General features: G+C 40.9%; 2 protein-coding genes across 2 annotated transcripts in view; both read left to right on the top strand.

Moving 5' to 3' along the window:
• Positions 1-272: 272 nt before the first annotated feature.
• Positions 273-23,282, top strand: TMEM222 (transmembrane protein 222). The gene is made up of 6 exons (XM_020810699.3): positions 273-7,675; positions 9,573-9,657; positions 11,006-11,037; positions 14,028-14,124; positions 17,053-17,183; positions 19,179-23,282. Exons 1-6 carry the CDS (start codon positions 7,521-7,523, stop codon positions 19,264-19,266), a joined length of 588 nt encoding a protein of 195 aa, XP_020666358.1. The 5' UTR covers positions 273-7,520; the 3' UTR covers positions 19,267-23,282.
• The window catches only part of LOC110088419 (trophoblast glycoprotein), a 29,914-nt gene continuing 25,802 nt past the window's right edge, over positions 19,308-23,419 (top strand). The window contains exon 1 of the mRNA XM_078380131.1: positions 19,308-19,391. The gene's annotated coding sequence lies outside the window, so the exon portion shown is untranslated. The remainder of the gene's footprint in view (positions 19,392-23,419) is intronic.

The following is a 23,419-nucleotide window of genomic DNA, read 5'->3' as shown; positions in this document are numbered from 1 at the left end:
AAATGCCAGTTGGTGGCACTGCAGAAGAAAAAGTGAAAAAAAAAACTGGAGCAGCAAGTGGCCATTCTTAAGGATATAGGAGAAGATGAAAAGTATATAGACAGAACTCTCCTCCAGCAGCAGCAGCTAAAGGAGGCACTGAAGGTGGAAGAACAGCAAGATAAAGCAGACGAGAAGAATGCTGAAGTATTCTTTCTGTTATTTTTGAACAAATTATATCTGTCAATAGCTGTATTCCAGTCATGGAATACAGCTGGAAAAGAGTCACAAGCACCATGGAAAAGAGTCACATGTAGGAGCAAAAGAAGAAGACAATGAAGCAATGGAAGTGCAAAACCACTGTCAGATTCTTAAAGAGGAGCCTGGCAGATAGCATGCAGAGGAAGGCATACAGGAGATTCTGTGTGAAGACATGAGAGAGGATGAAACTCTATCGAACACAGTCACTGAGCCCATGCCCTACAAGAAGAAGAACAGTTGTAGAAGGAGACTCCCTACTGCATGGGATTGAAAGTGGAATCTGCTAGGAACATCTGTGGATGTGGATGTTGTCTTCCTGGAGGATGGATTAGGGATGTAATTAAAAGATTGCCGTCGCTCATAAAGCCATGGATGCATATATCACTTCTGATCACATGGGATCAAATGACAGAGATAAGAGGAACTACAAAGAAACCGCATCAATCTTGGAAGGTCTGGGAAGGAAACTCAAAGATTTGGGGCCCCAGGTACTCTTGTCTATTCTATCAGAACTCGGAAGAGGAAAAAGAAGGGAAAGAAAATACACTAGCTGAATTACTGGCTTTGAAGAAGATGTCAACATGAGGGATTTGGATTTGGGGACCATGGGCTTCATTTCCAGGAACACTGACTGCTAGCAAGTGATGGGTTGCATCTCATAAGGACTGGGAAGAACATGTTTGGCTGCAGTATAAAAAATTCCATCAGGGAGGTTTTAAAGTGTATTGGAAGGGGGAGGAAGATGCAGGCTCAGAGGTAAATATTGATGAAGGTTTATGCACAATAAGAGGAACAAAGAAAGCAGCCCAATAATAATCTTCATAAATATGGATGGTGGAAAGCAGGCCACTAATCACGCAATCTCTGGTGTCTCTATATGAATGTCAGGACTATGTGAAAAAAACAAGAAGAACTGGAAATCTTAGTTCAGGAAGGGAAAAATTAATAAATGAAACTTGGTGGGATAACTCCCATGACTGGAATACAGCTATTGACAGATATAATTTGTTCAAAAATAACAGAAAGAATAGAAAGGGAGGTGAAGTCGCACTATATGTCAGAGTTGGATATTTTAAAGAATGCATATTCCTGCACAGAAATACAGGAGGAGGATCTTGGTTGTTTCATTGAGAACATCTGGTTTAATCTAACAGGTAAAAAAAATAAAAGGAATGTGACCATTGAAGTCTTCGATCGACCACCTGATCAAGGAAAAGATGAAATCTTTGAAAAACAAATTGCAACAATTTCAAAGAGAGATGATGTGTAGTAATGGGAGATTTCAGTTATTTTGATATCTATTGGGAAGCAAATTCTGCCAAACATGGTACCTCCAAGAAATTCCTGGCTTGGGTTGCCAATACTTTTCTCCCACAAAAAGGGGAGGAAGAACTTAGAGGATTAGCTCTCTTTGACTAGATTCTTGACTTGAGTCTAACCAAGAGAGATTACATGGTAGAAGAAGTAATACATAGTTAGGAGAACTCTATTGGGAAATGACTATGTTCTACTTGGGTTTTTACTTACAAAGAAAGCACTGGCTGTATGTGTACTCTGGATTTTAGGAAAGTCAATTTCAGTGAACTTAGAATAATGATAAGTAAGGTCCAACAGCAAGAGATCCTAGCAGAAATAGGAGTGCAAGATGGATGAGAGTTTCTTAAAAAGGAAATTCTAAAGACACAATTACTACCAATTTCAACACAAAAAGGTGGAAAACAGCAAAAAGATGAGACTGCACAAAAACCTAAGTACCTAAAAATGAAAAAGGACAGGAAGTGGAAGGAAGGCCAGGTCACAAAGGAAGAGTACAGACAAGTAGCAAATAATTGCAGGGATTGCATGAGGAAGGCAAAAGCTGAGAATGAGCTGAGGTTAGCAAGAGACATTTAAAAACAACAAAAATGGATAGCAAACAGAAAAGAAAAAATAGTGGCTTTGATAAATATTGATAGTAGCATTAAATGTTAGTATAAACAAGTTAGAAGATGGAGATTAAATACGATATGCTTCAGCAAGAAGAAATGGTAGATAAAATAGGAAAAGAAATAATGGAGATATGGAATATAAATGATAGGGAAGGCTGCAATCAGTGTAATGTATGGGATACTACGAAAGAGATGAGGAGCTCAGTATGAGGAAAATGTAATTTTAAAAGATACAGTAATAAGAAAAATACATTAAGAAGATTGAGGATGAACTACAGTTACTGCAAAGTGTCTTGTTAAGTTCTCTGGGAGTTTTTCCAGCTTTGTCACTGGACATAATGTAGATATTGGTGGGATAAATAATTTTCTATAGGTCAGAGCACTGGAATAACTTCAGAGGAAGGCAACAAAAATTACCAGGATCATGCCGTATGAGGAAAGGCTGAAAGGTGTGTCTAGCTTTGATAATAGAAGATTGAGGGGATATATGAAAGCAAATACTTGAAAGATCCAGAGGAGGGGTAGGATCTGGTCTCAATCATTCCAGAGTGAGTGACACATAAAGATGAACCCAAGTTACAGGAAGCCAGATTTTGGTTGAATATCAGGAAAAAAATTCTTAGCTGTTAGAGCAGTACAATAATGGAGTGAATTACCTCGGGAGGTGATGAGCATTCCTATGTTGGACGAATTGAAAAGAAAATTAGGCACCCATCGTATCATATATACTTTGATTTTGATTCCTATGTTAAGCAAGGGGTTGGACTCAGTGGTCTTGTAGGCCCCTTCCTACTCCATTATTTTATGAATCTCTAATTGTTCAGTTTTTCTTTCATATTTCCTCAAAGCAGGGGCCTACGGTAACCACATATATCTTCACTTCTTCATAACTGTTGTCTTAAGCAACCAGGAACTGGTCACTGATGCCTAATTGTTTTAGATCTGTACAGCTTTCTTGCTCAGGACGGGTTAGTCTCAAGCATCTGTATCTGGGAAGCAACCCTAATCTTGTGCAGAGCTATTTCACTTTTCAGGATAATAATAATGCTGGCCAGGGAGATGTTTCTCCAAACAGCATCTTTTTATTCTGTTAGGTCTATTGATTGACGATTGCTCTGTTTGCTTAACTACACATGAAATTCTGTTTATACAGACACACAGAGATTTTCCTGCTTTATCCCCACCACTGAATGGGCTTCTGTGCAAAGAATTGAGTCTGTAATGTGATACATGTTAAAACAACAGAGGACAAAATACAGCCCTCCAGATGTTTTTGGACACCATCTCCCAACATTCTTCACCAATGATTATGCTGACTAGGGCTAACATCTGGAAAGCCACACACCTGGTCACCAGGAATCTCTTCTAGGGCATGCAAAACCCCTAAAACATGCAACTCATTTCAGGTGGCTCTGAGTACCAGATGTTTGTCTCTTGCCATGCTTAAACCCATATAGGTTGGAGACTATAGCTCTTGGAATACCCTAACCAGAATAGTCACTGAATAATAAATACGTGCTAGAGAGAATAACTGCTTTCATGCTTAGCTTGCATCACCTAGTCCATCAAGACGTTGGCTTATACCTCTCTCTATTACAATCACTAGCATGACAGAAAACAATCATCCCTACAAGAGCCCTAGAAGAGACTCCTGGTAGTCCAAGTTAGATTGTAAATATTGAATTAAAAAAATAAAAATTTAAATGGGGAGACCCTGTGCATGTGATTCCATTCCAAACTGGAAGAGATTTGAACAACTCTTGCAAGAATCCTCCTTAATATTGCTTAAGTAGTAGCAGCATCCACAAAAAAGATGCTGCTTGCATCTTGCATTTGCCACTGGAATCAAAAAGGCAAAGGCCCGTCACCATTGCTAACTGGCCAACTCAAGGGGTAGGAAACTAAATCCCACCAGCGCCAGGATTTCCTCACTCTTTTTAGGATAGTTTACATGCCAGTCTCTGATTGCTTTCATACATCACACCCACAGATGTATTTAAACCTCTGTTCTCTTAATGGTGGGACTCAAGAAGGTAATTATGAGGAAATGAAACCCACCACTGGGGCGATGAGTACACTAAAATGCTACATAAATATGGTTATGATAGGGTCCTTTCAAAAAAGGGTTCAGAGTATTTGTCAGATGGTCCTCTTGCCCAAGTCAACAGTCTTCAACTAAATGCCACTACCAGAGTGTGACCTAAAGAGTGACAACAACAACATTGCCACCATTGCAATGTAGAATTAAGAAATGAAGTGATGCCCCAAATGGACATTCTGACAAAAGGTAGGTAAAACGAAGATATTGGGTTACCCAATTGCATTTTAAAACTCACATTTTTTTGTTGAAAACTTGAAAGTCACCTTGTCGCCCTTAGCATGAAAAGAGCTCCCTTATGCCCTATCATGATTCAAAGTTTGGGACCTCATTACTTGTCAGAGTGCCTCTCCTTAGGATCTTCTACCAGGACCACCCATATTCCCAAGCTTTGTTGTTGTGGATGGCCACCCCAAAGGAGGCCTAAAAAATTAGTACTAGGAACCGGGCTTTCTCAGTGGTTGCCACACCGCTTTGGAACTTGTTGCCTGTTGATGTTCACCAAACTCCCTCTCTTCAGGGAGTGGCTTAAATCCAAGTTATTTAAAGAGGCTTTCAGGAACATCCATCCTTTGTGAGAGATTTATTAACGCACACTGTGTTAATTTTATCTGGTTTAGCTGTTGCCTTTGAGGAGTTCTGTTAACATTATTTCTTCTCCTTGGTTTGGTGATGTGTGTGTAATTTTAAATTGTTGTAAACCGCCCAGAACAGCTTGCCACGAGATGGTCTCCCAACACAGTAAAATATTATCTATTATTGTCATTTCTTGATACCACTTACAGTGGTGTAATTTCTGCTCTTTAAAATCTTCATTTCCAGTTTCCATGACAGATGTCCATACGGATAACCCACACAGTAGCTTACCAAATTGATATTCGGGCCTAACGTTGGTATGAAACTGTTAGAGATACTGTTAAAGCCCCAGTCAAGTGAAACCCCACCCTCCACCATAGTGCAGCAACCAGAAGAAAATGATATGACTGTATTTTAATAAATGCAGATTGTTGTACATTTAAAAAAAATCCCCTGAAAATAAGCCCTAATGTGTTTTTGGAGCAAAAATTAATATAAGCCTCTGTCTTATTTTTGGGGAAACATGGTACTGTAATTGAAAACTTCTGACCACAAAGGTCTTGTAACAGACAGAAACTTCAATTCAAAGCACCACAATTCTAAACACCGTCTTCCAGAACAACAGAAAACTAAAACACAGCTTTCTCGAGAGAAATACAACCTAGGAAGTCACTGACTGAATCAAAACAAGCCCCACATCATCTGCATGTGGAAGAAATACCCATAACGCTGATGCCATTTCGGCACCAGGTCAAAACCTTCCTGCTCCAGAAGACTTTTAATTGAAATAATATCATCTGTGGGTCCTGATGGCAATTTTTAGAGTATATATTTTAATTTAATTTTAATAGTTTTATCTTTTTAACTGTATTTTAATTGTAGTATGCCGTCCAGAGACCTTTGGGTAGTGTGGGCGGCATATAAGATAAATAAATAAATAACAACTGTGTAGAACCCAGTTTAAGTAAAACAAATGGTTGATTTAAAAGTTCCAAATGTTGTTATTCACCATCTAGTAAACTCCAAATTATGGCAATCCTATTCATGAGTGATAACCAAAATGTCCTGTCATGAACAGCTTTCCACATATCTCTTGCAAACTCAAGGCCATGATTTTTTCACTGAGTTAACCCACCTCCTATTTGGTCTTCCTCTTTTCCTATTGCCTTTAACATTTGCTAGCATTGTTTTTTTAATGTGTTAACAGTATGAAAGTCTCATCATTTTTGCAGGCTTGATCTCATCTACCACATATACGTATATTTCTAGTGGTCCATCCATACAACTCTCCTCCAGCATCACCTTTCAAATGAATTGATTTTTTTCTGTGAGTTTTTGTCACTGTCCAGCTTTCATATCCATACAGAGCAACAGGGAACATGCTACAGTACAGTACAACAATGTTTTGTCTACTACAGTATCACATTACTTAACACTTGAGGATCTTTTCTAGTTTCATCATAGTTTCATCCAAGTGCTTTAACAGCAGCTTTGTTTTCACTTTCTAAAACTGCTAGTTCTTCATTAAGAAATTTTCTTCAAAAGAAACTGTTGTCCTTGTATCTCTTCTACATAGTTCTTCATTGTATTTCCCCTAATCTTTATTTTATTCTGTTCAGACAGTATATCCCCCTGTGAATATTTCAGCAAGTGTAAATCCAGGTTTAAATATCCTTTTGATTTCTCGGATTTTAGGCAAAATCTTTGGGTTTTTTTCTCCTTTGTTGTTCTCTGTCTTTGTACTGATACAGCTCTCTTCATCTTTACATGATAGTCTCTGAAAAGCGGCATTTAGAATTCTGATTCTATTTTTACCCCCTTTTTTACTTTTAGGTCTTGTCTGTCATTAACAATCGTTAAGTTTTCCAAATCTGTTTTCTCTTTGACTACAGGAACAATCTCTTTGCATTCTTCCAAGACCACAGACCTCATTATTAAGACATGAAGCCTAAATTATTAGACTAATTATCAGACTAAATCCAGTTAAACAATACAAAACACAAACACACAGAAACAAGTGGCGCCTTAAAAACTAACCATTATATTTTAATGCAAGCTTTCATGGACACGTCCGCTTTGTCAGACATTAAGAGACAGAATTAAATGGACTGAAATGTATTGTAGATGAAATCTCAGTTACACTTTCCAAATGTCCAATGGTTAACATGTTCCGTGGTTACAAAGGAGGTGAACGTTGTCTCTTATTTCGTCCCACTTTTCAGACAAGAGAAACCTAAAATGCATGTACTTCAGGAGCTTCTTCCCAAATGGCGTAAAACTGTTACATTGATACGTGCCATCTTGTAACGGCTTCAGCCACCCCAAACTAGGGCTGAAAGGCTGGGAAAATGAACCGAGAGATGAATTTGAGGGTCAATCCACCAACTCATTGCTCTGCAGAAGGAAACTACGGTAGTTATCTGCCATTTCCTTCCAGAAAACATTGACGGCTCCTCATCGTTCCCCCTTTTGGTTTCCCAACTGCCCTGTGAGGTAATTTAGGAAAAACCAGGCCCGAAATTCCCTCAGCGACCACCGACTACGTTAAAAAAAAAGAGGGAAAGGTTCAAGAGCTCAGCCCGGCCGCCCGCCCGCCCGCTTCCCTCCTCAGTTGTCCCGGAAGCCAGGCGACCGTATCCAGGAAGTGACGTCACCCACCGCCTCCGCGCCTCCCGGTAATGGAGGAAGAGGAGGCCGCGGAGGGGAAGATGAAGCAGTTCCACGGCGTCGTGGCGGTCGGGGTCGGCGGCGGCGGCGTCAGCGGGGCAGGGCTGGATCCCGAGCGCTGCCGCTTCCCTTACTGCGTCGTGTGGACGCCGATCCCCGTGCTCACGTGAGTGCCCGCCCCCCTCCCCAACCCGCTCGGGCCGCCTCTCCTCGCTGCCCGCTTCGCGCGGGGGGAGCTACGAAAGGAAGGGGGGGCTTCTTTCCGTCGAAGCGGGCCTGCCTGGCCTCCGAGGGCTCGGCCCGGGTCTCCCCGGAGGGAGGGAGGGACCCTGAAAGCTGGCCACGTTGGAGTCCGTGAGAGAAGGATGGGGCACCGCGGGGGGAGGATGGCCCCCACCTCAGCCTGGCCTCTCTCATGGGGGGGGTGTTAGGAGGGGACCCCCCCCTTCCTTGCAGAAAAAGGGGTGGAGGTGGTTCAAGCATGGCGGTGTATTCCTCCTCAGGAGGAGAGGACTCAGTTTAGATGGCTCTTAAAGTAAAACAACAATAAAAAAAGACATCAGTACTGCAAAAATACAGCATGATGAAAGGGAAGGTGGACAGGAACAACCGCGTTTTTGTATTTGTTTATTTAAAATAGTTTTACCCCCACCTTTCTCGTTAAAAAGGACCGAAGGCGGGTGACATAGTAAATACGATGTAGGCAGTGTGTGGGTGCCTCCTGTCCGTTCCCAGACCAAGTCTTCCTTGCAAAGAGCTCTACAGATGTCTGTTACTACTCTGTCTTTGTTATTTTATTTATTTATTTATTTTATTTTATTTATTTATTTGTGGACTTGTTATTATTTATCTTCTGTCTTTCTCCCAGTGAGGGGGACTCAAGGGTGTACAACAGCTTTAACACTATGTATGTATGTATTCTTGAAGGCTTTCCCGTCCGGGATCTGATGGTTGTTGTGGGTTTTTCGGGTTCTTTGGCCAAAGAACCCGAAAAACCCACAACAACTAACAGTCTGTATGTTTAAAAAGCATCATAAATTACTATATTACTGTCAAAGTATTAAACCTAAACAGTCAAAACAAATGCAAATAAACATAAAATACCTAATAAAAATATGCCTCATCTCCTATTAAAAGTATAGTCCTATAAGTTCTTTCAAGAAAAGGAGTGTTTCTCACCTGTTGCTGCAAGCAGGTAATTCCGTAGACTGAGAGCAGCCAGCAACAATGGCCTCTCTTTAAGTCCTCACCAGATGTCCCTGCAGTGGCAGTGGGATCAAGAGAAGGCCCTCCCCATAAGATCTCAGAGATGTGGGGGAGTGGATTATATAAGGAGAAAAAAGGTCCTTCAAACAGCCTGGACACACACTTGTGTAAGGCTTTATAAGTCATAACTAGCACTTCTGATTGAGTGTAGAAATGGACTGGGAACCAGCAAAGTCGTGACAACTGAGCTCTGTTGATCCCTGTAATTCGTACCAGCCAGCAGTCTGGCTGCAGAATTGTGAACCTGATCCATGAATACATGTGTTACTGTATTATACATGCATGATCTAGCCACATGGTTTTGCTGATCTAAAAAGTTTCTGTTAACATTTACTAGTTGTATCTCATAATTCAGTCCCAGTTCCTCCTCACCTTTTACCTTCGCAACATCGCTGTGAAGTAAATTAGGCAGGGAGAAACTAATTGGTTCTAAATCATTTTGTGAGTTTTATGGCTTGGTAGGAGCCATGTTTCAAAGAGAAGGTGTGAAAGAAGTAAATCTCCAGCACTTCTAACTTACAGACCTTTCCCTCTACGTCAGTGGTTGCCTGGAGGTGATTTTGTTCGAATAGAAATAGTGTCATTGTACAGAGCATAAGAAATCAGAACAAGACTCCCTTTAGGGTAATACTTGATTTTTACTCAAGTAAGCTCTTCAGGCATGAATAGACAGTTTTTTCTTGTTGTTTACCATCTACTCTTCTGTTCAGTCAGCAGCTCCTTCTGCTTTTCAAAACTCCTTTTTCTGTTAAGAGCAGGACTAGCAGGCCCCTTTGTACTCTTCTTCTTTTCTATAGGTGGCTTTTCCCCATCATTGGTCATATGGGAATTTGTACCTCAGCTGGAGTCATCCGGGACTTTGCAGGGCCATACTATGTCTCTGTAAGTATAAGCTTTTTCAACTAGTAGACAGACTGGCTAAGGAAGCTCCAGCCTGTGGCTTTGATACAGCTTGCAAGGCCTCCCTGAGCAGCCTGTGATTTTTTTTCAAAAAAGTTTGGTTTTTTTTGCAGAACTTATCACATCAGGTTATGGGGAGTGTTACATCTGGGGAAGGAAGAGTTTACCTTCCCTACTCTGTACCTTGCAACTCATCCCCAGAAGTGCCCTTCAGCACTGCAGTTTGATGGAGGGAAACTTCCAGTTGACTTCAGTTACTGCATGTTACAGTAAAAAAGAATGTATTTTTTCTGTGCAAATCTGTATAAATCTTTGACTACACCTGCCTCTAGCATGTAGCCTGCCAGAAAATTAGCAGAATAACAAGATTTATTGTCGTTAACCTTAAATAAGGGAAACATTTAGCTTGTTGTATTAGCTGTATTAATTCATTAATGAAATTGTTAATAAACTGTGGATTTACAATGTTCCTTGTCTGTGACCCCTTGATGGCTTGTTTGCCTCTGGCTCCTTCTTACAATTGTAAAGTTGTCTTCTCCACTCTAGAAGTCTTCTTAACAGAAGATACATTGCAGAACATTAACTGTCAGCTGAAAAAATGGACCTCATATGTTTAAAAACTGTGGGATATTAAGGGAAACAGCTTTAGAACATAGGCTCTTGTCTGGAAAAACCTCAGTACACCCAAAGCAGTGTTTCTACAGGTGTAAAAACATATGACTCTTCAACCATTTCTGCACAGAAGCAAAGTAATGGGTTAGAGACTATTATTAGATCACTAAAGTCGCAACTATGTCAAACTTCCAAATTCAGTGCAGTTCTCCATTAGACAAATGGTACAATTTTTGTATCAGTTATATATTATCTTTGCCTGATGAAGAGTTCTGTAGAATTTCAAAGCTCATCTTATTTGTAACTTTCTAATGATCCAGTAAGGGCATTGCCTAACCCAGAATTTTGATTCTGTGAAGCAAGACTGATGTACAGTAAGTTTCATACACCAGCTTTCTCCAAACTGATTCCTCCACATTTTTTGAATTGCCACTCTTGTTGGGTGTATTGGCTGGGGTGACAGTGTTTGTAGTCCTAATGTATGTGGAGGCTGCCATGTTGGGGATGACTATCTCACCTCTTCCAAAGAGAGGAGAGGAACAAATCTAGACAGTCCCACTGTGAGATTTATCAGCAGGCCTGAGAGAAGAAAGTGGTGATGGGGTGGACTTCATCTCTTTAAACTATGAAAGCTCACAATGATGCAATCAGTAAGTTTATTGTCTTTATTTTATGGTGTACACTAACTGAATTGTGCTTCTTATTTTTTGTTCTGTAGGAAGACAACATGGCTTTTGGGAAGCCTGTGAAGTAAGTTCTGCTTACCTCATCCAGCTCCTTCAAGTCCTACTTTCAAAGAGATTTTCAGTGGATAAGGTTTAACAAAGGCTAGTAAGAACTAAATATTCCAATTGCAGCAGACAGCAAATTGCATCTCTTCATAAGTGTGAATCTGAATCTTCTGAGCTTCCAGTAAGGATAGAACTTTCAGAATTCGAAGACTTCCCATCCCCTAATTCATCCAGCACCCCCAAACCTCTGAAGGAAGCAGCTTTCTCTACCTCTGTGCAATTCCCACTCTGCTGCTTCTTCAAACAGTAAAAAAAGGAAAATAAAAATAAAAAAGGCCCTCCTTGCATTGTGATTATCTCAAGGTTCTCCGCAACTCACAAAGATCCATGAGAGAGGTAGTTTAGTTGGAAATTACTTCCAGACAGTGTAATAGACATAAGGACTTGCCTTCCCATGGACCTTTGCAAGTTGCAGAGATCCTTGGGACACTCACAGTGCAGGGGTAGCACTCTTTTTACTTGTTCAAGAAGAAGCAGAATGCGAATGGCATGGAAGTAGAGCAAGGTCTTCCAACACCTTAAGATTTGTGGCTTTCACTCCCATAATTCTGCCTTGGGGGAGGCGGTTCTGGATGAAGTATGAGATGGAAAAGTCCTCATGTTTTAGAAGTCCCATCCTTATCTTGTAGTACAATCATACACTAATCATAGTATTTGTTGCAGAGTTCTGAAATTTTTGCCATTAACTTTCCTCAGCTATGCAGCAGAAGTGTAGGGATTCACAGACTAAAATAGTTACCGTATTTTTCCATGTATAAGACGTTACTTTTCCCTAAAATCATTATATTAAAAATTGAGGGGTGTCTTATACATGGAAGAAAGCTGAGGAGAGAACAAAACTGTCCAAACCTTGCCTCTGCAAATGCTTTCTCCAGTCACAAGCCTTATGGAGCAGACGTCAGCTGATGCTGAACAAACCAATTGGAACACACCTCGTTGGAGGTGGAGCCTGTAGACTCATATGCAACAGGAACTCGTAATGTCTGAGTGTTCTGAATCCATAGGCTGAATACTCAAAGCTAAGTTTTTTGAGTTAGAAAAGTGGGAAGCGTCTTATACATGGAAAAATGCAGTTCCCAGAGAATCCATCCTCTATCATTAACTGGCACTTACAATTTCAATGACTCACTCTGAGACATTAATATAAAGAATTAAAATGTTCCATTTACTGATAAATGTGAATATATTAACAATTCTGCTTCAATATACTTTAACACAGAGGTCGTCAACCCCCGGTCTGTGGCCCGGTGCTGGTCTGTGGCCTGAGCTGGACTGGGCCACAAAGACAGGACTCCTGCCCTCCCAGCACACACTCCCCGCCCCACAGCTGCTTTGTGCACGTGTGCACATGCCAGCGCCAGCATGAGTGCTCCCCCACCCCTTTACACATGCACCCGCGCGCACCTGGGGGGGGCGCCTTCCTCAGAGGCTCAGCCAGTCCGCAGTCCCAAAAAGGTTGGGGACCGCTGCTTTAACAGACATTTTCTATCAATCACCATCAATAGACACGACTCTGTAAGGAAGAAAGTTTGTTAGCAGAGACGCAGGGGTCACTTTGAAATCTGACATACAGGAGAGAATTATTGGTTAATGCGGACAGATTGACAATTACTCCCAACCCATAAAAGTCTCTCTCAGTTAAGCAAGCTAGAAGGCACATGTAAAGTTGTAAACTCCCAATAGTATTTCTTACTGCTCTGGTTTTGAAGGTGATTCATTATTGCCCAAGATGGTGACGAAAAGCAGAGAAACCTGTAAATTCAGCTCTACTTTTTTTTTCTTTGCTCAACAACAGCAGTAAGATTGTGTATCTGAAATCTGTGGGAGGTGGGGAGAGAAGAAGCCTATAATGCTACTCCTAAAGTTCCAAAAACTGTCTCTTGACATCCATTGCTTGAGTGTTCTTCCACTTTATTTGGGAACCAACACGGAATCATTTGAGGGTAGTGTTTATTTTGGTTAACTTCTTCTCTCCTTTGGAAAAGGGCACATGGATGAAAAGTTTGAAACAGCTACTGTAGATGATGAACACTTCACAGTGTTTTCCTTTGAAGGCCCTCTGTTCTCTGACTTCTTTGCCAAGGATAAACTCTTAAGCATTTTCCATCTTCTGTATTTCCATAATTGCAACTTTTCAGATGTGTTCAACTACAATTGCTTGCATCCTCTGCCAGTGTGGGCTTGTTGGCTTGTGATGGGAGTTGTAATCCAATAGCTATGGAGGGCATCAAACGGAGAGAGGTTTGACATATGCTGGACTCTAAGGGAGATACAGACCACAAGTTCATCTAGCTCAGTCTTGGGTGCTAGTACTCCGTGTCTTTAGACAAAGCAATCCTGTAAATTGTTTTGGGCATCAGTGGACAAAAAAATGGAATAAAATAATAAAATTTAGAGGACAAGTCCTTGCACAGAGTCTAAAAATAGGCATAAAGGAGATAGTGGATGAACAGGAGGGAAATGCAGAGATAAACAATTATTCCCGTTACAAATTCTTCAGTTGGTTGTAGTTGTACATTAGTGATTGTGCCAAAAACTTCATTAACGAATTGGCTTTTAGGAGAATTCAAGGAAGTTGGAGAGAAGCATTATGCCTTGTCACCCACTGTGCTTGGAATGAATTCCAGAGCACTGTGTATGGCCACTTACGTCTTTTTGAGGCTTTAAAAAAAATTGAGCAGCTGGAAAATTGCCTATGTATTGTAACGCTCAAGATGTTGCATTCAGCACCCAATAGTAATTTTGCATGTTTTCAGTACAGTTGTGATTGTAGGAGCATGTAAGCACAACCCTAATCTTTGATTTCATTTTGAAAATCCTTATAGTAAGAGGGTATATTGGAAGGGAATATATTTCACCCCTGGAAGGAAAGACACAAAAGACTACAGAGCAACACATGTGAACTGACATCTTTAGTTGTATCCATTCTTTTTATTCTTTGCTCTTCAGATACTGGAAGCTGGATCCCAGCAAAGTATATTCCTGTGGCCCTAACGCATGGGATACAGCAGTGCATGATGCCTCTGAGGAGTACAAGCACCGCATGGTGAGTTGACTTCAACAACAAATCAGAGTGCTCACCTGTGGGCAAAATCAGAAAAATTAGTCATTTTCTGATACTGCCCTTGGCAGACATTTTTCAGCAACTGGCAAAAAAAATGCACTTGTAACATGTCTGAAATGCATTTTTTTGCCAGTTGCTGAAATTCAGCAAGATACAGATTTAGGGCTGTCCTCTCTTTCAGGATGAGAACCACATTGTGCCCCAGATGGAGTTGGAGTGCTACCCTAATCGGCAGAGCCATTAGTTGAGGCTTTCATTGGTTGCACAGCAGCACTAGTCAAAAGACCACAGGTTTCCTGCCCTCCCCTCCTTGTAACCTTTCTCAAAAGTAGAGTCAATAAAATGCTTTAAGAAGAGCAACTTCCTTTTTCCCTTGTGGGTTTTTTTTTGCATTTTAAACATTTGCCTGAAACAGCATATTCTTAAATGGAGGTTTTTTTTCCTTAGCTTTCAGATTAAGCCATGGTAAAAGTTTCATCTGATACATAGGGTGCAAGACTTCTGTCAGGGAAGAAAAATCTTGTCAGTGTGTTATTGTAACCTGCATGGACTGAAATTAGACACAAAATACAAAACTAGCATTGTGACAGTTGTAGGGTATTTTCTGACTCAGGATATTAAAACACACCGTGTCCAAAAACATATTTTTGTGTGTGGAATTGTATGCATCCTAACAGTCAGAAAAAACAAAGTAGAATAAAAATAATATAAAATAGAATATATTATTTTATCAGGTTATTTCCACACCCAAATGAATTTTAGTGTTCTCTGCCCGGAAGAAATCTCAGTTTCTCTCAGATAGCAAACCTGCTGAATTCAGAGCACATCACTTCTACTTTATTGCATCATAGCTCACCAGAAAATGGCTTGGGTTTGTTTTTGTCCAAATAGAGTCCGTTGGATGGCACAGAAAATACTACAAGAGCAAAATCCAGTGGATCTGTTCAGACAACTTTTTCTATATATTTGTTTTGGGAAGAGAGGAGCCTTACAGTACATGGGAGCTGGCTGACATTTTAGGCATCATTTAGGAGTGTGCAGGAAATAAAGTCTTAAAATGTGTACAGTGTAGTCTACTTTTGTGTATTCTGCAAAAAGAAAAGAAAAAAGTGATGGATGGGCAATTCCTGACAATTAATTTAATTTTTGTAATCATACAAGTGCATGGTTTAGCAGCGAATGCCAGAGGTTGCTTTCAAGTAAGAATCTTAGGATCGTTGTTGTAGGTTTTTTCGGGCTGTTTGGCCATGTTCTGGAAGTTTTCTTTGTAACGTTTCGCCAGTCTCTGTGGCCGGCATCTTCAGATGTCCTCTGAAGATGCCGGCCACAGAGACATGCGAAACGTTGGGAAGAAAAACCTCCAGAACACAGCCAAATAGCCCGAAAAAACTACAACCACCATTGGATCCCAAGCCATGAAATCCTTTGAGAATACAATCTTAGGATCATCTGTTACAAGATTCTTCTTGGTTAATTTTGCTTGTTGAAGAAAAGGGTTCTTGACAAGACCTTTGCACTGAAATGGCAAGCTTGGAAAGGATAGCCATGGTAGTTTATAGTGTGTTGCAGGAAAAAACAGCAAAGAGTTTTGTGGCAGCCTGAAGAAGGAAATTCCAGCCTGGAATATATGTGTTTTGAAATCTGGGACAAAACCGATATAGAATCTGTTCTTAAAAACAAGTCTGTATATTGAAGAACAGCAGAAGACCTCACAGGAAATTTTTCGGAGGTGCTGTGCTTCTGTGGTTAAAGAAGTACGTTTTGGAAAGTATAATCTGATTTGATGCATAGCCGTGTAGATCTGCCAGAATTTTTGTATCATTTTTAATGTCTCATTTTTTTTGTAAGCGAGAACTATTGTTGTTTTGACTTATATATTGACACATAGTGCTAGAACACTCTCTGGGTAGTTTGTAACATAATTATGCAAGCGTCACTTTCCCCCTCTGTGAGTTGGGTACTCATTTTACTGACCTCAGAAGGTTGAGAACACTGAGTCACCCATGAGCCAGCTACCTGAATCTGTTTGGATCAAACTCAGGTGATGAGCAGAGTCTTAACTGCAATATTGCAGTTTAACCACTGCATTTATTGATCAAAGATTATTTTTTATAATCTTGAAATAATTGCCATATTTACGGAGAAGGAAATGACATGTAAATTAAATGCATTGCATTTGTTATAGTTCCTAACCAAAAAGGCAAAGCATCATGAATAAATGTGTTGTTCTAAAATTAATGTTTTAAAATTAACATTAATAGCTTTTAGGTCATTAAATACCATTACTTGTATCTATATGAATTTATATACTTCCCCCTATAGAAGGAAAGAACTCATAATTTTCCTATGAAGCATTGCTCCAGAATCAGTGATTTCTATGCTTACGTGGTAGGTGTTTGGCAATTTTAATCCCAGAAACCCTAACCAATTATCAGACTTTCTGGGAGCTGCAGCCCAAGCTTGAGAACTGTAGTTATTCACAGAAGTTCATTAATCACTATCACACAAACCTCTGTAGCACCTTCATTTCCAGTTCTCAGTACTAGAATCCAATTTGGTGAATGATAGGGAGGGCCCTGCTCTTGTAATGTAACTGTGAAGGGAAACACATTAGATGAATGTCTTGACAAAGACAAGTATGATATGCATCTGAACATGCACAGTGATTTTTTTTACACCAGGATTAGTACATTTTGGCCTTTCAGGAATTCTTGGGTTGCATCTGTCATTGTCACTCACTACTGACCATTCTTATTAAGACCGATGCGAATTGCAATCCAGTAATGTCTAGATAGCTGCATACTGACCTCCTTCTTTCATGGTGTTTTCCAAAAGAATATTCAGGTAGACCTAAAAATGGGTAAGAAATACGAAATACAAATATTCTTAACTGTACTTATTCTATCTCAGCACAACCTCTGCTGTGACAACTGCCACTCACATGTCGCCCTGGCCTTAAACCTCATGCGATACGACAACAGCACTTCTTGGAACATGGTCAAACTTTGCTTCCTTTCCTTGATATATGGAAAGTATGTAAGGTGAGTAGGAAAGCTCACTCACTACTCTAAAGGCCATTGTAGGCGGGGACGGGGACTCTATGAAAGGTGTCGGATCTGAGAATATCACGGTGTTTGTACTCTGGAATACTCCTGGATTGCAAGTAACTCTTGCAACTCTTTTGGTGCGGGGCTCAGATGCCCAGCATTTAGTGAGTCTTGTAAAGACGTCAAGAGGGGACACAATCTGTTTGGAACTTAAAACAACGTTGTTGGGAAGAAGAGCAAGTACTTTGCTCCTACATAGCTACTGAGTACAGTGGGGTCTCTACTTAAGAACGTCTCTACTTAAGAACAATCCAACTTAAGAACAGCTCCATTTGCTAAATTTTGCTTCTACTTGAGAACAGAAATCCAAGATAAGAACAGGAAAAAAAAACCTTTCCTGCTCTTTTTTTAACCTTAGGTCATCTTAGGTTAAAAAAAATCCTCCCCCTAGTGGTAGAGTACGTATTAACCAGCTTTGCATTAGTTCCTATGGGAACTAATGCTTCAATGTACGAACGCACCTCTACATAACAAAAAAACAGCCAGAATGGATTAATTGGTTTTCAGTCCATTCCTATGGGAAATCTTGCTTCAACTTAAGAACGTTTCAACTTAAGAGCACCATTCCAAAATGGATTAAGTTCTTAAGTAGAGGTTCCACTGTAGTTTCTATGGACGGAAAAGAGCAGATACGGATTAAATGGTTTTCAATGCATTCCTATGGGAAATGCAGATTCAACATAAGAACTTTTCAACTTGAGAACCACCTTCCAATACGGATTAAGTTCTTAAGTAGAGACCCCACTGTATTTAACAAGGAGCTTTCTTCTGCCAGAAAAAAGCTGAGTTCTCTGATTTGTAATATTATGTGAGTCAAGGAGGGATGAAGCAGTTCCCCCCAAAATACACACTTCCCCCCCTCGTCACGTACAGAATGCAAAGAATCTCCTTTTCATTATTTTTGAGGAGCTTAGAAACAGGATGAAATGGGTTGCTCACTAACTTAATGGTTGCCATATTCTCTGCAGATGGTTCATCGCCATTTTTTAAAGAAATTCTTCCCTTACATAACATGGAAAGCAGCAACGGTTGTTTGTTGCCCTCTGTACCTCCAAATCCAGCACACACTCTTTCCTCCTTTACCTCTGTGGCCATGGTGCTATCGAATGTCTGTCTTTTTTTATATCACTGCATGGTCACAGCTCAAGAACTCCTGAATAACTCAGTGGTTTAGGAGCCTGAGGTTGGGAGTTCGATTCCCCTGCGGTGCCTTCTTGAGGGGCTGCATTCAGTGATCCGTAGGGTTCCTTTCAGCTCTGCAGTTCTAAGATGATTAGAAGATCTTTCCTTTTCTGCCACTCAAATGCCTCCTGCTCCCTCAAAGGACTCTCTGCCTTTTCTCCTTTGCTGCCCCATGTCCAAAGAGCAGCAGCTTGAGAATCCTGCACATTTGCTTACAACCTTTGTAAATCTCACCAATCCTTGAAAGCTTTGGCTTAACTCCTCTAGTTCCTGTGCTGTGCTAAAACTGTTTCTGTTTCCCCTTTGCCTTCCCTTTCTCTGGTTTTTCGTTATCAAATTATCAGTGCTAGCCTCTTACTCTTGGCAAGAATGCCATGTTACTTATAAAAGTTACAAAATCCGTTTGTAACAGAGATAAGAAATTATACTTTTTCAGACTGCTGCTGTCCCTTTATGACAAGAGAGGCAACAAATTACCTGTGCTGTGTGGCTAACCTAGCTGTGAGATTCTAGGAGCAACTTTTTTGATGCCTGATCTTCTCAGTTCTGATGCCCAAAGTCAGATTAGAGCAAGGGCATGGCTATTTCATGTAAACACACCCATATGCTGAAGGATCAGGGAGAGTCACTAAGCAGAAGAAATCTCACGGTCCTAGGCTCACAAAGATTGTGGAAGAGGTGTAGTACTGTATACTGTGTGAATGCTTTTATTAAACCCACTGCATGTGTTCTGTTTCTTGCTTACAGCATAGGGGGCTTTGTGAAGACCTGGCTTCCCTTCATCCTCTTTTTGGGGATTATCCTGATAGTCACCTTGACTCTTCACATGCGGTGATGGATGACACCACCCTCCCCCTTCCCCTTTTGAAGCCAAGTGTTGAAAATGGTGGCGTTTCAACCCAGGAAGACATGGAGCAGTTTGGCCTGGGAGCTCCCGGAAAAGAAGTCCATTTGTCCTCTGTAATAACCATTCTTCCTTGCCCTGTTGGGCTTTTTATCCCTTTCTTTCATCATTCTTGCCTTTGAATGTCTAAGGATTGGGGCTGGGCTGGGAGGCTCCTGCATCTTGCTTTTGCCAAAACTCCTTCATGATGGAAGATTCCCATGTGGAAAAAACACTGTGTTGGCTTGAGTTTGCTAGACATGTAGCAAGGACTTTGTTCCTCCTTTCCCTTGTGGGATATACCGGGGCTGGTTGTGAGGTTCCCCAATCTCTCAGGGAGAGATTCTTGATAGCAGTTAATTAAAAATGACTTTTCTGTGGTCACTCTGCATAGTGGGTGGGTGCAGTTTGGAAGAGGGTATTGCCTTTGCTTGCACTGACTGGTTAACAGGATTTTCAGAGTTCTTGATTATAGCACTTTTCCTACAGCTGGGTACGTCAGCCTTGGGGCCTCGAGATGAATGAATGACCTCCTTATACTTACAGACTGGAACTACAGTGTCCAAGATGGAATAAACTTCAGTTCTGCTTTTACCGATAGTACTTTCAGTGTAGTAGGGGACTCATGGTGTTGCATTCTCTTCTTTATTGGATAGAAAGTTAGTTTGCTTTGTTGGCTGTGGGAGCCATTGTTCTGAAAGAAATTACCACCAACTCAAATGGTCACTGGGATTGCCAGTGCTGAACCCTGAGCTGGTTGAAAATTCTGTCAAGACGTTCTAGTCCCATTCATAGGAACTACGGTTTCCAAAATTCTGTGTGTGTGTGTGTGTGAGAGAGAGAGAGAGAGAGAGAGAGGCTGAGAGAGACCAAGCTTGTAGTTAAACTGTTTGGTTTTTTAAAAAATACAACTATGTGCTGCAGTGTGCCTTGGAAGCCTCTTGAAGCGTAAACCACATCAGGAAAATGCCTGATTTCTAGTAGCAAGAAATCTAAAGCTAAAACCCTTATTAATATGAAGTCTGTTCTTAGAAGAACAGAATGATTGGCCAAGATCTTTTAAACACTGGGGAGCAAAAAAGCCTTGCGCAGGATCCTCCAGTTACAGCCATTGCACAAGCACTGATTGTGAAGAACACAGCATGACTTCTGCTTATGTAATGGGGTGTTGGATGACCCCCGTATGACTAGCAAGATGTTAAACTGCTTGTCCTACACTCCTTTTCATCAGTGGTTTTGACACAAGAAAGTCTTGGCCACTGATTCTGGATCCATATTTTCCCACATTCCTTCCAGCTAACGCAGAAGAAGTTGGGGTGTTTTGTTTTTCTACTAATCCTGCTCTATTTTTGACCTATGGCTTTATCTGTGTCATGATGAAAGGGGTCATCCCTCTTGCCAGTTTTGTTAATTGGATGAAACATCAAAGGTCATGTTTAGGATCTCTTCTCATTTGCACTACTTCTCATCCTCCAACGAATGCTCAACCTTTTCCAGTCCTCTTTAGCACAACTCTTGAACACTGAGTGGCTCGTGCTGCATTAAGGAGAGACAGTGCCTGTACTCCTATTAACAGAGCAGGCATTCAGAATGGGAGGTAGCAGAAGGTATTTTTGCCAACTCAATTGTTTAAGCAGGAACAAGGACAGTTGTAGCAAGTGACCAGTTGGCTCTAGGCCAATTAGAAGTCAAAGGTCTTGCATCAAAATGAATGTGTGTGCCATCAAGCTGTCCCTATGCTGCATCTCTTACAGGGATGTTAGTTTTTAAAGGAAGTAACACAGAGAGTCCACTAACTGAGAAGTTTGTCCTCCTCTCAATAACTTGCCAAAAATAGCTCCAGGAAGCGCAGGCAGCTCCCAGACCTGATGCTCAAGGCCAGTGTCCTTTCTGCAAGCTCTTTTCTAGCAATAGTTTTGACTTCTAAGTCAATGGAGAAGGGTTTTTGTGACATAATAGTGCAATCATTGCCAAATTAAGGCTCACAGTAGTTGCAGGATGAACAAATACGTCTTCCCACCACCATCAGTGTTTGTCTCTGAGAATAGACGTTTGGAATTGTGTAGCCAGTATCCTCTTTAATATTTACATATACAAAATTCCAACTGCACTAGCTGTTGTGATGTTCTCATAAGGTGTTGGCAATGTGCATGATGGCTCCATAGTTGGAGTTACAGGGTTATAGCTGCATTCCCATAGAACAGGATACTGTCCAGTGTTCTTAAAGAGATTGCTTTTCGATGAAAAGGCAAATCCAGACATGAATATGAAGAAATTACTATAATGTGCCCAAAAGGTAAAGTCCTGTTCACCAATAAAGGCCAATGCTGCTGTTGCAGGGAGTCATAGGTGCCTTGCTTTCATTGGGATTTGAAACAGAAACCAAAGGCTTTCAAAGTTGTCACTAAGTCTTCAGAATGGCAGCTGTCTTCTCCTCCAACCCTGGCCTTCCATGGCAAATTCCTAAGTGGCTGTTGTATGTTTGATGCCACTCCTTCACACCAGGCAGTTGTGAATCTTTTTCACTTTGTAGCCAGCTTGCAGTTCTTTCTGTGATGACTCTGGTATTCAAGGTGGGGCATAGTGTGGGAAACGCTGTTGAAACTAAATTGGCAGAGCCATATGAACATACGGGTTGAATGGGGTGCATAGATGAGGAAGCACATGTTTGAGGTCTTTACCAGAATGTGTCTACGTTATGGGTGCGCTATTCCTTTTTGGAAGGGGCCTCCAACTCCCAGAATCCTCCAAAATTACACCAGGCAGAATTCTGGGAATTCTAGCCAACAGAGACACATCTACAGACACTTGCATTTCACTTCCTGGGAACAGAGTCTCACTTCCAGACTGTCTCAGGCCTTCTGAGAAGTAGGGCTTGTTCCAGGTTGTTTCTATATCTACAAGTTGTAACCAAGACATCAATCAGCTGCCAGGATATTATAATTTAGTGACCTTGCTCAGCTGTAACTAGCTAATTGTTTTGGTATCTTAAAAATGTTTTGCGGTGATTATAGTAAACTATTTTCAAGCCTCAAATTTAAAGACACTTTCATTTTCTGAGCAGCTTTTTCTGCACTCATGTAATGGCATTTTAACGGCTTGTTCATACAAAATCTTATGCCATGACATGGTGAGTAAGATGTAGGTGTGTTTCTGGACTGAAAACACCCAGAATTCTGCCTTGGTTTTTCTTGGAGAATTTTGGAAGTTGGAGTAAAAAAAAAACACCCAACCACCACCACCACCAAAAAACGACGGATGGCACACTCCTATTCTAAATATATCCAGTCCCATGTTGCTGTGAAACAAATTGGCATTTCCCAACAGCCCCCTAATAACAGCTCATTTTCAAACTAGTTTTGCCTCAGAATGCCACATTTTTATGCTGTCTTTTCAGCCTTTAAATTCCTGAATTTGAGCATTCCTCTGTAAGGATTTTGGAACCCTGTGTGATCAGATCACAGGGTGCAATACAATGGGCTCCTTGTTGTACATGCTTGTGCTTACATATTGCCAAAATCTGCAGATTCTTGGAAAAAACAGGCTGTGTATAATAAACACAGTGCAGACATTACATGCTGTGTCATAATGTACTACTGTCTGCATGGATTTTGCGTTCATGTAGGCATGGGAATGTCTTTAAGGTAGGCACTTCAGGTATAAAGTACGCAGAGATTTAATTGTTCATTTGTGCCACTGTAGTATTTGGGTTATTTTGTTCTGATTTTCAGGCATTTTCTCCATTTTAATTTTGTTCAGACCTCTTGATTTCTGCTGTGGCGCTTCATTGATCTCCCACTTGTGGTTACTCTTCTCCCCTTCCCTGTATTTATGATTAGCCAGATGGCCCTCTGTCCTTCCAAGCTAGTTCTCCAGGGGTGCTGGATTCTTTTGTACATACTGAATTCTGCTGCTGTGATTTCATAATCCTGATGATGGTGAAAAATAAATGCATTTCTGTGAATGTCTCCAAGCAGCAGTGGTTTCATTGTTCCAGCTGTCTCTTTCCCTGCCTCCCTCTAGCTGTCAGGGAAGTAGAGGTTGTATGTGGAATGAATGAGGGTCGGAAACCTTTGTGGCTATGATCAAATACAGTGTGGGCAGA

Source organism: Pogona vitticeps, chromosome 9 (genome assembly GCF_051106095.1).
Source record: "Pogona vitticeps strain Pit_001003342236 chromosome 9, PviZW2.1, whole genome shotgun sequence".
NCBI lineage: Eukaryota > Metazoa > Chordata > Lepidosauria > Squamata > Agamidae > Pogona > Pogona vitticeps.
Note: the sequence above shows the minus strand (reverse complement) of the source record. Positions and strands in the feature narration are given on the sequence as shown.